Here is a 15,577-nt window from a genome sequence, read left to right as displayed (position 1 = left end):
TGTTGAGGTTTTGCTTTGTTTTAATTTTCTGAAATACTGTTTTGTTCCTAGGCTTCCATTTACGTCTTCATTTTTAGTGTGATCTCACTTTTCTGTCTCAGCTGTCCTGTCTTGTGGCCTAGATTTACTTACCTCTCTCTTTTAAAAGACAGGGTCTTACAATATAGTACTTGCTGGCCTCCAACTCCTTACATAGATCAGGCTGGTCTTGAACTGCCTGTTTCCTGAGTGCTGGTGTTGCAGGTGTATGCCACCATCCCTGGTACCTGCCTCGATTTCTTTTGGTTTACTATCTCCAGAAAATTCACCATTGTAGTTTCTTTGTAGAGGAGAAAGATAGTTACCTGGTAGTGTGTAGTGGAGAGATGAAGTTGATTTGATTGCTTTTCCAGTTACATCTAGTTCTTCCTGATTTCTCCCTTACTAGAAAACACTTGTATATTCATGGCCTATCACTGTACACATGAGTTCCTCCATCCTGCATTGGCTGGGATCTAGTTTCTCCTGTTTTCCAAACTATGTAACACATGGTGAATTAATTTTGGAATTGTCTTATTTATAGTTTATGCAGTCTGTAGATTTTCTTGTTTTGGTGCTGGTCGAGTCCAGTGCCTGTTACAGGCTAAGCACACACTGCTACAGAGCTACACCCTATTCTCCTTGGAAGTTCTTTACCTCTTGTCTGTCCTTTTTAATGTCTAGAATTTTAGAGCTATTTTTTTGCTTTTTATATTTGTGGCTTCATGCCTTTGTATCTCACTATTGTTACCCAATAGATACTTGAGGCAGAGAGAAGATAGCTTTTAAATGAAATGAACTACCTGCACTACTTTTCCAGTTGTTTTCCAACTTGAAATTCTCCTGCCTCAGCCTTCTGAGTACTGATACTATAGGCATATGCTGCCATGTTAGGCTTTTTTTGAGGTCTTGCTTTAGAAGGTAGTAGCTAACGGCTTCTATCTTCAGTTTGTCAGTTTCTATTTGATTTTTTCCTACTCATTTGTGATTGGAATCTTCCCTTTGGTTCTGCTTTTCTTTTATATGTTCACCATTGGTCTTTTCCCCTTCATTGGCAAACTTCATGGAACAATAAATAGTAGTTTACTTTGTCAGCTGTCTGCCATATTCTCTTAGCTTAATGATTGAGAAATAACTACTTATTATAACTGAGAGCATTTGCAATCTGCCTTTGCTGTTCACACTCTCATCATGGGCACTGCCTACCTATATTATCCCTGTTTCCTTTTGGTGACCATTAAATAAAGTTCCCTGCCTAAGAAGATCTTTACTTAGGATCAGAAAAAACGATCAACCTTGGAAATTTCCTTCTTTTTGTTAGATAAGTGAAACACTTTGTGTTTTTCTTTTGTCCTCGATACTAGGCAGCCCAGAATCAAATCTGGTCTTTAGTTACATCAGTCACATTAATCTTATTAGTGTATTTGTTTTCTCTTCCTCCTTTCATTGGGGTTAGGACTTCACTTCTTGTCTCTGCTTCTCTGCATGTTGATTTCATTCTCTTATACTACAGACTCTCTACTACATGAGGCTGGAACCATGACTGCTGGCAGCTCTTGACTTTCATCTTCCCAGCCCCTTCTACCAGGAAAAAGGGGCTCTTTTGAAGAATCCTGAGAAGGACTCTGACCTGTCTTGGATCATGTACCCACCATCCCTCTGGCTGGAGTGGGGAGGGTTCTATGAATTGCAGCCCTCACTAGAGCTACATAGTTGGAGTCAGGGGTAAGAGCAGTTCCCTGATTCTGGTGGGTGGGTGCTGTTTGAAGAAAGGGAATATTATGAACAGATGAACACTAGATGGCTTATAATTCTGGCTCTTAATACTTTATTATATAGGTCCTTGACTACCTTAAGTACTTGTCTGAAAATTGAAGCCTAAGTACATAGAGGATTATAAATATGTTTGTTTACCCTTCAGACTACTATATTTGGCTTTTAATTCTTCCACGAGTTATTTTGCTGTTATTATAATGACCAAATCTAATTTTTTTTTCATTAATTTGATTCTACTTGATTGATTTTTGACATTTAAACCATTTTGCCAAGCTAGGTGTAGTGATATAGATTAATAATCCTAGCACTTAGGAGGTGGAAACATGAAGATCAGAAGTGTTAAGCCCAGCCTCCATGCTACATGAGACCTGGTCAAGAACCCCAGACAACAAAATTAGAGCTCCAGAGATCGTTCAAGTTTTTTCATGACTTCCTAAACACTACTAGTTTGTTTGTTTGTTTGTTTGTTTTTTGTTTTTTTGAGACAGTTTCTCATTGTAGCCCTGGCTGTCCTGGAACTTGCTCTGTAGACCAGGCTGGCCTTAAACTCACAGAGATCCGCCTACCTGTGTCTCCCGAGTGCTGGGGTTGTGTGCCACCACTGCCCTGATGTTACTTTGTTTTTACCCCAGGTGTTTGAACAGTGCTGTTTTGATTCCTTTTGACACTATTTTCTTGCTGTAAAATTTAAGTTATGCGATTGCTCTTCTCGCTTGTTTGATTATCTCATCCATGGGGAACAATATTGTTAATTTTTCTACTTCTGTTGTCATTGATGTGAGGCTCTAAGCCCTGTTTTTTTTTTTTTTTCTAGATTATTGCAATGGCTTTATTTGGTTATTTTTTACATTTTTTGTGTTGGGTGGGTATGTGCCTGTGAATGCAGGTGCCCATCAAGGTCAGTTCCTGTAGTTGAAATTACAGGCAGTATGACGTGAGTGAGTGCTGAGAACTGAATGTAGGTCTGGTGCAAGTGAACAGCCATCTCACTAGCCCCACCCCTTAAGTTTTCATATTTTTGTAGGGTGATACAATTGACATTGTATAAAAAATAAAATGTCAGGGTTGGGGATTTAGCTCAGTGGTAGTGCTTACCTAGCAAGTGCAAGGCCTTGGGTTCGGTCCTCAGCTCCAGAAAAAAAAAAAAAGAAAAAAGAAAATGTTAAAATATAAAAAAAAAAAAAATAGGGCTGGAGAGATGGCTCAGCCATTAAAGGCTAGGCTCACAACCAAAATTATAAAAAATAAAACGTTAAAAGCAAAAAAAAAAAAATTAAGGCAAAAAAATTCTCCTCCTAAGGCCTAGGGGTATGGTTCAGTGGTAGTGTTTACTTAGCATCAGATGGGAATCCTTGGATTCAATTCTCAGCACCAAAAACTTAAACTTGTTCATATATTTCTTCCTCCTTTAGTTCTGTTGCTTCTGGCCCTATGTAAAGCACAGTTTTTGTTAATTCCTTTCCTGCTTGTGTAGACTAAACTAGCTTCAAACTTGGCATCAGTACTCTTACTGTGGCTCAGCTCCTCATTAGTAATTTTCCAAGTCTTTCTGTATGCACATGCAATACACAGTCTGCCTTTTCTTTATCGATCTCATCCTCCCAGTACTCCTCCGTTTGTCCTCTCAATCTTATCTCCTAGGAGGATAGGGATTGCTTATTCCTATCGTTAAAATACCACTTAGTTCCCATAGTTGAAGTATTAGTACAGGGCAAAACATTTTCTTTCTACTAGTTTGTATTTTTACTAAAATTAAAGGAAGACTAGGAGTAAAGTAAAGGGATGTAGCTCAGTTGTAGATTGCTTATGTAGTATAATGTGTATAATAAGCTCCTGGCTTTGATTCCAGCACCCCTTCTTCCCCAAAGAAAAGAAAGAAGAAAAAAGAAAGCAGACCCAAAAACCCTAAACAATTTCTTTTTTTCTTTTATTATTTCTGTGTTTATTTTTGAGACAGGGCCTCTCTATGTACTCCTGTCTGAACTAGAACTTGCTGCGTAGAGCATGCTGGTCTTAAACTCACGGACCAGCCTGCCTCTGCCTCCTGAGGGCTGAGACTAGAATGCAATGATGCCCCAGGGAAAACAATGTTTTCTTTCTTTGTTTCTTTCTTTGTTTCTTTCTTTCTTTGTTTCTTTTTTCTTTGCTTCTTTCTGTCTTTTTTGGTTTTTTTGAGACAGGATTTTTAACAGTTCTGGCTGTCCAAGAACTCACTTTGTAAACTAGGCTAGCATTGAATTCACAGAAATCTGCCTGCTAGGGTTAAAGGTGTGTGCTCCACCACTGCCTGACTGAAAATTACTTTCTTTAAGGTACTCACAAAAGTGGTCTCTGGGGACCGGATCAGTAGTTAAGAGCACTTTGCTCTTGTGTAGGACCCTGGGTTCAGTTCCCTGCCACCCATTTCTGACCTCTGTGGGTACCAGGCATGCAAGTGGTACACATACATGCATGTAGGTAAGACATCTATACACATAAAAAAGAAATCTCTAAAAATGTCTGGTTTTCTCTCATCTTTTTTCCCCCTTTTTCCTTCAAGACGGTTTCTCAATGTAGCCCTGGCTATCCTGGAACTCACTCTGTAGACCAGGTTGGCCTCAAACTCCCAGAGATCTGCCTGCTTCTGCTTCCTGAGCGCTGAAATTAAAGCCATGCGCCACCACTGCCCAGCATGGTCAGGTTTTTTATTGCTGACTAAGCCTCATTTTCTCAGCTGCAAAATAGCATAGCACTCTTAGGCTACAGCATGAGCTTATATGCTATGAGCTTATATAGTGGAGTGCATTATTTTAGTCTTTTTTATATATTTTATTTTAATTTACTTTTTTAAAAAGATTTATTTTGTATGAGTGTTTTACCTGCATGTATGCCTGTGTCTGAGGAAGTGGTGAGCCTCCCCATGGCTGCTGGGAATCCAACCCAGGCCTTTGCAAGAATAAGTGTTCTTTAACCACTAAGCCAACTTTTCTGTCACATGTCTTTCAACAACAACTATGCTGACATGAGATATGCAGGCACTGTTTATTTATCTATCGATTTTGGCATACACCATTGAGCATCTTTAAAAAAATTGTATTATTGCTTTCTGTGTATAAGTGTTTGCCTGCATGTATGTCTTCACCACATATGTGCCTGATGCCCACTGAGGTCAGGGGAGAGTATTGGTATTGTGGGTGCTGGGGATGGAACCCATGTCCTCTACACAAACAAGAGTAACAAGTGCTCCTACCTGCCAAGCCAACTCTCCTAGTGAGCATTTTAAGCCTCTTCTTTCTCCCCCCTTCCTTCCTTCCTTCCTTCCTTCCTTCCTTCCTTCCTTCCTTCCTTCCTTCCTTCCTTCCTTCCTTCCTTCCTTCCTTCCTTCCTTCCTTTTTCATTTATTTATTATGTATATAGCATGTATGACTGCAGGCCAGAAGAGGGCACCAGATCTCATTACAGATGGTTGTGAGCCACCATGTGGGTGCTGGGAATTGAACTCAGAACCTCTGGGAGAGCAGTCAGTGCTCTTAACCTGAGCCCTCTCTCCAGGCCCCTCTTTTTTTAAAGAAATATAGGGAGGGTCTCTCTCTCTCACTGTATGGCCCAGGCTGGCCTCTGCTTATTGACCCCCGGATGCTGGGATTAGGTGTGTGCCATCACTCGCAGTTTTCCCGTAGCACTTTTTTCTTAATCAAAGAGGAAATGCGAGGCATAGATAAATATATAGAATTTTGTTCAGGGTCCTGTGAAAAATAGCTTGAGACTTGGGTACTTCAGAAATTGGTCATCTTAAATATGCTGTTATATGCTTTAGTTTATGTGTTCAGTGTGTGTTTCTGAGACAGATAGACTTGAACTGACAGTCTCATGAATGTAAACTTGACATTATTTTAGAATAGAAGTAAAGTGTAATAGCGTCTATGTGATAAGGTTGGAGGTGTACCATCATTTATTAGAACGGCACTCTTTCATGGCTGAATTGTCTCATATTTATTTTACTAATTTTTGCCATTGTTCAAGTCCCATAATCTCTACTTTTACTCCCTTTACCTTGAAAATAGGATGAGAAAATTTGTAAGAATGGATTTTCTACTCCTGTAAACTTTGAGGGCAGTCGAGTATTGAATTTTTTACCCCCCTCTCTTTCAAATATACTTTATCCTTGGTCTATCTTTTGTTGGGAGCCAGCTTCTTGACTTGTAGTTTTGACTGGCTTTGAACTCATGATCCTTCCATTCAGTCTTCAGAATGCTGGGATTATGGGCCTCTGACTGTCAGCATTCCTCCGTTGCCCGTAATTCTTTGTGCAGGCTGAGGCCTTATAGGCTTCCCCTCACTCTCCAGTTTGGCATGTCTGTTGTCCTTATTGAGCTCAGGGTTAGTCAGTCATGTAGTGAGGCTTTACGGCAGTAGCTCCTGGCACTACCAGCAGACGCAGCCTCACACTGAACTCCTTGATTCTCTTAGTTTTGTAATCAGTCTCTCTGCCATTCTTCCACAATGTTCCCTAGCCTTAGGTACTGAAGTGTTTGTAGATGTAACCATTGCAGGTGGGCTCCACAACTATGTATTTTGATTGATAGTTGTTTATGTAATGGTCTCTGTCTGTTGGAAATCTCTCTCTCTTTATTTTTATTTTTTTAAAGATTCATTTATTCTTGGGGGCTGGAGAGATGGCTCAGCCATTAGGACCTGGGATTACTTTCCATCATCCACATGGCAGCTCCAAACTCTAACTCCAGTTCCATGGGCTCCAATACCCTCACACAGACATACATGTAAACAAAACACCAATACACATAAAATAAAAATTAAAAATAAGTTTTATTTATTATGTGTATGAGTGTTTTGACTACTTGTGTGTGTATGTGCACTGCACATGTGCAGTGTCCATGGGCTACAAGAGGGCACTGGATCCCTGGAACTGGAGTTGCAGATGGTTGCAACATCTGCTATGTGGGTCCTGGGAACAGGAACTGGGTCCTCTGCAAGAGTAGCCAGCACTGTTTTAGCTGCTGAGCCGTCTCTCTCCAGCTCTGGTTTTTGTTTTTGTGTTTTAATCTAGATTCTATGTATGAGATAAATTTTAGTCCAATACGTAGTATTTTCTTTATGGATTATTCTTTTGGTGTTAAATTTAATAGCTTTATAGCTTTTTATGTAAGGCTAGACCCTAGCAACTCCCCCCCCCCTTTTTTTTTAAAGAAATGGTGGTTTACATTTAAATCTGTGATCCATTTTATGTTAATTTTTTTGTTTTTTGAGGCAGGGTTTCTCTGTGTAGTCCTGGCTGTTCTGGAATTCTGTAGACCTCCTTTGTGATGGGATTAAAGGCATGTGCCACTTTGCCTGGCTATTTTAAGTTAAATTTTAAGCCCATGGGTGTCTTGCTCATTTGAAACATCTGTCTTACCTTTTTTCTACCTGTGCCCTCTCCACACTTTAGAAATCAAACCATAGCCTTGTGCATTCTTGGCAAATATCCTAACACTGAACTATCCCCAGCTCCAGCCCTTGGCTTCGGAGCCTCTACCTACTAGGTGCTAGGATGAACACCATGCTGAGCTTGTTTTTTTCCTTTCATTTTGAGATAGTCTCTGAATGTAGCCCTGGCTGTTCTGGAAGGAACTCTGTGTAGATCAGTCCTGCCTCTGCCTCTAGAGTTCTGGGATTAAAGGTGTGCTCCACAATGCCTAGTCAAGCTGAAACCTTTAAAATACATGTATCAAATGCTGTACATTTCCCATTCAACTATGTATGGAATAAGTCCTTTGAAAGTAGTGCCTATGTCCTCATTTGAGTTTTAGTTTTAATTTTGTGACAATATGACATTTTTTTTTACATGAAGGAATTTTTTTGTTTCTGATCTTGTATGATTTATCATGTTTTACATTTCCTTTTTTTTTTTTTTTTTTTTTGAGACAGGGTTTCTCTGTGTAATTCTGGCTGTCTTGGAATTTGATCTGTAGACCAGGAACTTGATTTGGCCTTGGGAGATAAGCATGTGCCACCCCACTTGGTTTTTTTACCTTTCTGGATTCTGGTAGTTGATATTTATTAGGGTGCCTTTTTATGTATAATTATAATTTTTTTAGTTTTAATTATGTGTATATGTGTGTGTTTGTGTATTTACCACGTGTATGCAGGTGGCTAGAGGACATTGGATTCCCTGGAGCTAGAGTTCAGATGCCTGAACTATGCTGTTTGGGTGCTAGGACTGGAGTCCGGGTGCTCTAGAAGAGAACAGTCTGTCTCTCCAGCTCCTCTCTCTAGTTGTTTAAACAAAGCTCTTGCCATGGAGGCCTGGCTCACCTGGAACCTGCCACCTAAACCAGACTGGCTCAAACTTGCAGTGGCTGTCCTGGTTCTGCCTACCAGGCATTAGGATTACAGGTGTGAGCCAACATGCTTGGGGTATACTTGAGGTCGCTCCCCCCTCTCCCCAGTATCTATGTCCACATTTTTAACCAGATAAAAAAAGGTTTACTATTAGATTCTCTTTATGTTTTCTGTATTATCTCTTTTGTGACTGACTATAAATACATTTGGTTTTTTGACATTGTTAAGCTAACTGAAGTTCACCTTTCAGAGTTCTCTCCCCCTTGTTTCATTCAGGTTATTGAAAGTTACTTGAGGGTCTGGGGAGATGGCTCAGCAGTGAAGTTCTTGTTGCATAAGCTTGAGGATCTGGGTTTGGATTCCCAGCACTCACATAAGAAGCCAGGAAGTGTGGTCCCAACCCAGAAAGGCAGAGTTAGGGGATCTTTGTGATTTTATATCAATTCAGTCTAGCCAGTTGGTAAGCTCCAGGCTCAGTGAGAGACCCTGTCTAGAAAAATAAGGTGGAGGGTCATAGAGCAAAACATGTGATGTCAGCCTCTGGCTTATATGCTCACATGCATAGGTGTGTCCACCCTACATTCCACACATTTGCAAAGACATGCATATATCACACCATGTACAATAAACAAACATTACTTGGTTTTATGTGCTGTGAACAAGTTTTTCCTGTTTTTTTTTTTTTTTTTTTTTTTTGTTATTAAAGATTTATTATGTATACAGAAGAGGGGTGCCAGATCTCATTACAGATGGTTGTGAGCCACCATGTGGTTGCTGGGAATTGAACTCAGGACCTCTGGAAGAGCAGTCGGTGTTCTTAACCTCTGAGCCATCTCTCCAGCCCCCAGTTTTTCCTGTTAAACCTTGTGAGTTTTATGTTTATAATTTCAAATTTTTATTTTATTTATTTTTTTTTGAATCAGGGTCTCAGGTAGTCTAAGCTCCGGATCCTCCTGCCTTTTCCTTTCAAGTGCTGGGATTATAGGCAGTTAGTAATATGGCTCAAATTTTAAATACACCCCCCCCCCCCCCACACACACACACACAAGATTTCTCTGTGTAACAGTTCTGGCTGGTCTTGAACTCACAGAGATCTGCCTGCCTCTGCTTCCCAGTGCTGGGATTAAAGGAGTGTGCCACCACTGCCTACCAAATTTTTAAGTGTTTTGTTATTACTTGCTTGCTTCCTCTAGCTTTCTGCTTATTTAGCCATTATAACTGTTTTAAAGGACTTGTCTAATAGTTATCTGCATTTCATTACTGGTTTGATTAATTCTTATTTCATTACAGGGTAGAATTTCCTGCTTTTGTATTAGTCTTATAAATTTTTCCCTGTGTGCTTGAGTGTGCGTGTGTATGTGTGTATTTATGTATTGTATGTGTATGTGGGTGTGTGTTTGGCTCTGTTCAAGAGTGTGAGAATGTACGTGCATGCCATGGTGAGTGTGTGGAGGTAAGGGGCAACAACGTCAGTGTTTGGGGATCAGTTCTGTTTTCCTCCCATGGGTTCCAGGTGTTAAACTCAGGTTATCAGGATTGCCCTGCAAACAAACACTTACCCACCAAGCCATCTTTCCAGCCCTCTCCTGTTTTTTCTTATCCCTCTGATGTGATGTTCTGGCTTTTGGGAGAATGTATTAGTCACTTTGTGTAATGCTGGACATTGTTCCCTCTGATTCTTCCTGGCTTCGGATAGGCCCTTACATGTAAGTGCTGATTTGGTATTCAACTAAAAGTTCTAGAATGAGCCTTTGTAGATTTCTTCATTTCTCTCTCTCTCTCCAGCTGTCTACTCATTGCTGGTCTCCTTTGTGAACTCTAGCCACCTTGGCTTCCTTGGACTCCCAGCTCCATTTCCTCAACTTGGGGAGACCACAGGCCCTGTCTGGGTACCTCCTCCCTGTTCCTCGGCCTGAAAGCTCTCCCAAGGCAGTAAGCTGGGCACTCTGTGGCTCGTGTCATTTGTTCCTGTCTCCTAGGTACCATTGTCTTGTTTCTTGTCTAGTATCTCCAGTGCTGTTGTTTTACCCATTTTGTTAGGTTTTTGTTATTTCATATAAGAAAGCTGAGTCGAGTTCCTTCTGTTCACTGCATCTTGATGGAAGTCATGTCATTGTGATAGTTGGGGTGTCATTGTGAGCAGTTGATAGTGAGCATGTCGTGGTTTGTGTGTTGGCCTGAGTTCTCAGTCTGCTCAGAGCTTTAGCTTCTTTAATTTCTCTCTCTAGTTTAATTTGCATAAGGTGTTTATGTGTTGGAGATACCAGTCTTTGTTAGAGAAATGTTTTATATATACTTCTTCAAATCTATATAATTCACCTATTTATTTTCTTAATTGTACCCGTAAGCAGAAATATTTAAATCTGATGAAGTCTAATTTGTCAGTGTTTTCTTTTATAGTTGTTGCTTACTGTGAGCTAAGACACTTTGCCTAACCCTGAAGTCATGAAGGTAATTTCCTTTATATTTTTTATTTTTTGCTAATTTTATTTAGGTCTGTGACACATTTCACATTATTTTTGTAGGTTTCAGTTTTTATATATGGCTATGCAGTTACTTTTGTAGGAAACTGGTCTTGACTGCATTGCTGTTGTAGAGCATGCTGTAATGTAAAGTGAGCCCTCTTGGAGAACTTCACCTTCTTCAATTAGTCTGTTCATCTAGCCTCATTTTTATCACGTGTTCCAAATTTTTTTTTCCTTTTCTTCGAGACAGGTTTCTCTGTGTAGTTTTGGTGCCTGTCCTGGATCTTGCTCTGTAGACCAGGCTGGCCTCGAACTCACAGAGATCCACCTGGCTCTGCCTCTCGAGTGCTGGGATTAAAGGCGAGTACCACCACTGCCCAGCTGTTCCAAATATTTGTAATTCATTATAATTCTTTTTTTTTTTTTTCATGATAGGGTTTCTTTGTGTAACCCTGACTACTCTAGACCAGGCTGACCTTGAACTTACAGAGATCTGCCTGCCTCTACCTCCCAAGCGTTGGGATTAAAGACATTTGCTACCACTGCCCAGAGTTTTTATTATAAATCTTGAAGTTAAAATTGCAAGTCTTTTAATCTTCCTTTTTCTCTTCAAGAGTGCACAGTCTGAATTCATATTCTGTATTTCCTCCAAAACATCAATGAGATGATGACATTTGCTTTGAATCTATAGATAAGTGTTAGAATTGACATGTGAAGTTTTGAACCCTGGTATCTATATCAGTATGTATGTATGTATGTTATGTATATATGTGTGTATGTATCTTGGACATGTCCACCTGGAATTAACAGTTGTGCAGCATCATATGTCACCCCATTTTTTATTTTTCCTTTTTTAAAAGACAAGGTATCACTATGTAGTCTTGGATGACCTCAAATTTACCAGTAGACCAGTCTGTCCTTGAGCTCATAAGAGATCTCCTTGCCTTTGCTTATGGCTCAGCCCTATTTTTCTTTTGCTTTTCTTATATTTGTGGGAGTCTCTTTTGTTTCCCTCTTGTAGGTCTTGGGGATCAGACTCAGGTCATTAGGTTTGTCAGCAAGCACCTTTATCTGCTGAGTCATTTCACCAGCCTTGGCCTATTTTTAAAAATCTATTTATGTGGTATTAATTAATTAACTAGTTAATTAATTATTTTTTTGTTTTGTTTTTTTTTGAGACAAGGTTTTTCTGTGTAATAGTCCTGGTTGTCCTGGATCTCACTCTGTAGACCAGGCTGTCTCTGCCTCCTGAGTGTTGGTATTAAAGGTTTGTGCCACTGCTGCCTGGCTTGTTGTTGTAAAGGTAACCCAAGCTGGCCTTGAACTTGTAGTCCTGAGTGCTGGGATTACTGGCTACATTTTTGCAATGCTTTTGAGTGTTGAGGTATGTTTATATACCACTGTTGCCTGGCTAAAATGACAATTTCTAAATTTTCTGAAATTGATTTTAATTTTGATTTTTGGAGACATAGTCTTCCTTTGTATTCCTGGCTGGACCTCAACTCACTTACATAGAATAGCCTGGCCTCAAACTCCAGAGAGCTGTATGCCTCTGCCTCCTGAGTGCTGGGGTTAAAGGCTTGTGGCACCAAGCCCAGCATGTTGTTGGCTTTTTATTAATGATGTTTATCATATTGTTTTCCAATACAGGTTTTATTATTTAAAATGTACCAACAAGTCAGGACATAAACTGTCATTAAAAATATCTTTACATTCACTAGTCACTAGAAGAAGGGAGCAGTGGGCCACGCCACAGTGTCAACCTTCAGTGTGCTGGGGTTGGTCATGTGGCAGAGGGGGAAAGGGAAACCTGAAGGAATGAATGAGTTGGTCTGTACTTGTTTCTGGGGTGCCTCAGGTTGGGGGATACAATGGCCTAGACTTCAGTAGGCTAAGAAGGTTAAGGTTCAGGTATGGGCTCTTGGTTTGCACATGAAAGCTGTCACACTGTCTCAAGAATTTGTCTTTCTGGCAAGGACAGTCTCTGCAGAATAAGCATTAAAAATACAGCAGGTGCTGGTGCTTAGCATATGTAAAGCCTTGGATCTGACCTCTAGTACTGTGAAAACAAAACCCCAAAACATGAAAACATAGCTGGCTGTAAAGCAAGCACTTGGGAGGCTGAGACTGGAGGATTGTAATGAGTTATTGGAGAATTTGTGTTGTAAATGGCTACTGAGTTTTCTTAAATGCTGTTTTTGTATTGAGATGATATATTGTTGGATTCAGATTGTTAATATTAGATCTTTTTACATTTATGTACATCAAAATTTTTATAATTTTTGTAGTTATTTGCTAGATATTGATTTTATTGTTTTTTTTTTTTTAATTGTTTGAATTTTTGAGTGTCATGTAGCTCAGGCTGACCCGGGATTCACTTTTTATTTTTTAAGATTTGTTTTACGCCGGGCAGCGGTGGCTCACGCTTTTAATCCCAGCACTCGGGAGGCAGAGCCAGGCGGATCTCTGTGAGTTTGAGGCCAGCCTGGGCTACAGAGCGATCCAGGCTAGGCACCAAAACTACACAGAGAAACCCTGTCTCGAAAAACCAAAAAAAAAAAAAAAAGTTTTAATTTGTATGTGTATATTTATCTGCATGTATGTCTGCGTATCACTTATATGCTGGGTGTCTGCAGAGTTAGATGGTTGTTAATCTCCAGGTGCAGGGAATTTAACTCTGGTCCTCTCGAAGAACAGTGGTGCTATTAACTGCAGGGCCATCTCTTCATGTCTACCCCCCTCCCCCCAATTAATAATGCTCCTGTTCTCCCAAGTTCTAAGATTACAGGGATATATCACCAGCCTGGTTTTTGATTATTGGTGGAATTTTTTTTTTTTTGTGGGGGGAGGTGGGGGTTTGAGACAGGGTTTTTCTGTGTAATACTGACTGTCCTGAAACCAGCTCTGTAGACCAGGCTGGCCTTGAACTCACAGAGATCCCATCTGTCTCCCGGTGTTGGGCTTAAAGGCAGTTGCCACTGCCACTCAGCTGTTTATTATTAATTTTGAGACAAGATTTCACTGTGAAGTTCTAGCTGGCCACCCTTTTGCTATGCAGACCAAACTGGCCTTTAACTTCAGATGATCTTCCTGTATGTCTCCCAAGTGGTGTGATTATAGGTTTGTAACATCATGTTCTTCTTACCCCCTTAAAAAAGGGCTTGCAGTTTCAGCTTTATTATTAACAAATGATTGATGGACTTTGCTTTTCGACTTCCCTGACTGATTTTTTTTTCTGTTTCATTTATCCACTTTGTTATTAGTTTTTCAACTTATAAAAAAAGATCATTTATTTATTTGTTTTGTTGCTTATTTGTGTGTGTGTAAGTCAGAGAACAACTCTGGTAGTTATTTCTCTCCATTGTGTAGGTTGTGAGGATCAAACTCGGGTAGGTTTGATTGCGAGCACTTTTACCCTCTTAGCCCTCTTGCTAGCCTAGTCTGTTTGTTCAGCCTTTTTTCGTGTAGGTGGGATCCTGCATCATTAATTTTATATATTTCTAATGTAGTTAGTAAGCATACTAAATGATTTAATTCCATTGTGTCTTGAGCAGGTGGGTGGTACATACCTGTAATGTACTGTGAAGTCAGAGGCAGATAAATTGCTCTAAGTTTCAGGCCAGCTTTGTCTAGATTGTACGTTCTAGGCTAATCAGAGCTGCATAATGAGAACCTGTCTCAAAACAATTTTAAAATTATATCTTACTTTATAGACTTATTTATGAGGTCTTTGTTGAATGTATCATGTTTATCTAAAAGTACATGTTTTATATTTATACTATGGCTCAAATTATCTATGTTTTTGTTGTATGTATATTTGTGTATGAATGGAGGCCCGAGATCAACATTCTGTGTGTTCCTCAGTACTTCTCCACCGTGCTTAATGAGATGGAGTTGCTCACTAAACTTTGAGTTTACCTTTTTAGCTAGTCAGCTTGGTTGGCTAGCACAGCCCAGAGATCCTTCTGTCTCAGCCTTTTCAGTGCTGGGAATTACATACAGGTGTTAGCCATTATTTTTATGTAGTTTAGACTTACAAGTAACTTAAATTTATTTTAGAATTACTTTAATATACAATTAATAAACTATACAGTTCAAACATTTGAAGTGTGTAATTTCTGAATTTTTATGCATTATATATGTGTATGTGTGCTTGAGCTGCAGAATTCATGTTAAGATCTTATGAATTTTCCTAGCTGGGTGGTGGTGGTGGCATATGCCTTTAATCCTAGCACTCACACCTTTAATCCCACACCTAACTGGGCAGATCTCTGAGTTTGAGGCCATCCTGGTCTGTGGAGTGAGTTACAGGACAGCCAAGGCTACACAGAGAAACCATGTCTTGGTTGGGGTGGCGTGGGGAGATTTTCCTTGGTGTTTTTTTTTTTTTTTTGGAGACAGTCTTACTCTATAGTTGGAATGTCCTAGAACTCACTATGTAGACCATACTGGCTTCGAATTCAGAGATCTGACTGCCTCTGCCTCTTGAGTGTTTGTATTAAAGGTGTGAACCACCACACACACACACACACACACACACACACACACACACACCTCTAGTGTCTGCTAGTGATCCTCCAGGATCCCTTTCCCCAGGACTGGGATTCTGGGCTTGTGCTACCATGCCCAGCTTGTTTCACATGGATTCTGGGGGAGCTGAACTCAGATCCTCGTTAAGTACAGCTATCAAATCCATCTCCTAAACTCATTTTCTTTTAATTCCTTCCATCCATCCATCCATCCATCCATCCATCCATCCATCCATCCATCCACCCACCCACCCATCCACCCATCCACCCATCCAGTGTACATATGTGTGTGGGTACACACATTTCCATAATGTGCTTGTGGAGGTCAGAAGACAATTTGCAGGAGTCAGTTTTTTCCATCTTTGTAGGACTCAGTTCTCACAACAATGTTGGTCCCTTGGTTTGGTTGGTTCAGGTCATCAGATTTGATGACAAGTAATAGGTTTTCTGTAACCTGATAATAGATCT

At 40.0% G+C, this 15,577-nt stretch overlaps 1 protein-coding gene across 46 annotated transcripts in view; it reads left to right on the top strand.

The window, feature by feature from the left end:
• The window catches only part of Mllt10 (MLLT10 histone lysine methyltransferase DOT1L cofactor), a 171,156-nt gene that overhangs the window by 14,341 nt on the left and 141,238 nt on the right, over positions 1–15,577 (top strand). The window contains exon 2 of one of the 46 annotated variants that reach the window (XM_042278052.2): positions 10,516–10,566. The exons of 42 other annotated variants lie outside the window; for them this stretch is intronic. In XM_042278052.2, the coding sequence (XP_042133986.1) occupies positions 10,561–10,566 (6 nt within the window). In that variant the 5' untranslated portion in view covers positions 10,516–10,560. Of the gene's footprint in view, positions 1–1,653; positions 1,744–10,515; positions 10,567–15,577 lie in introns of those variants that run through there. 3 more of the 46 variants (XM_076572670.1, XM_042278056.2, XM_076572668.1) reach the window with 3 other exon arrangements.

Source organism: Peromyscus maniculatus, chromosome 5 (assembly GCF_049852395.1).
Source record: "Peromyscus maniculatus bairdii isolate BWxNUB_F1_BW_parent chromosome 5, HU_Pman_BW_mat_3.1, whole genome shotgun sequence".
Classification (NCBI taxonomy): domain Eukaryota; kingdom Metazoa; phylum Chordata; class Mammalia; order Rodentia; family Cricetidae; genus Peromyscus; species Peromyscus maniculatus.
Note: the sequence above shows the minus strand (reverse complement) of the source record. Positions and strands in the feature narration are given on the sequence as shown.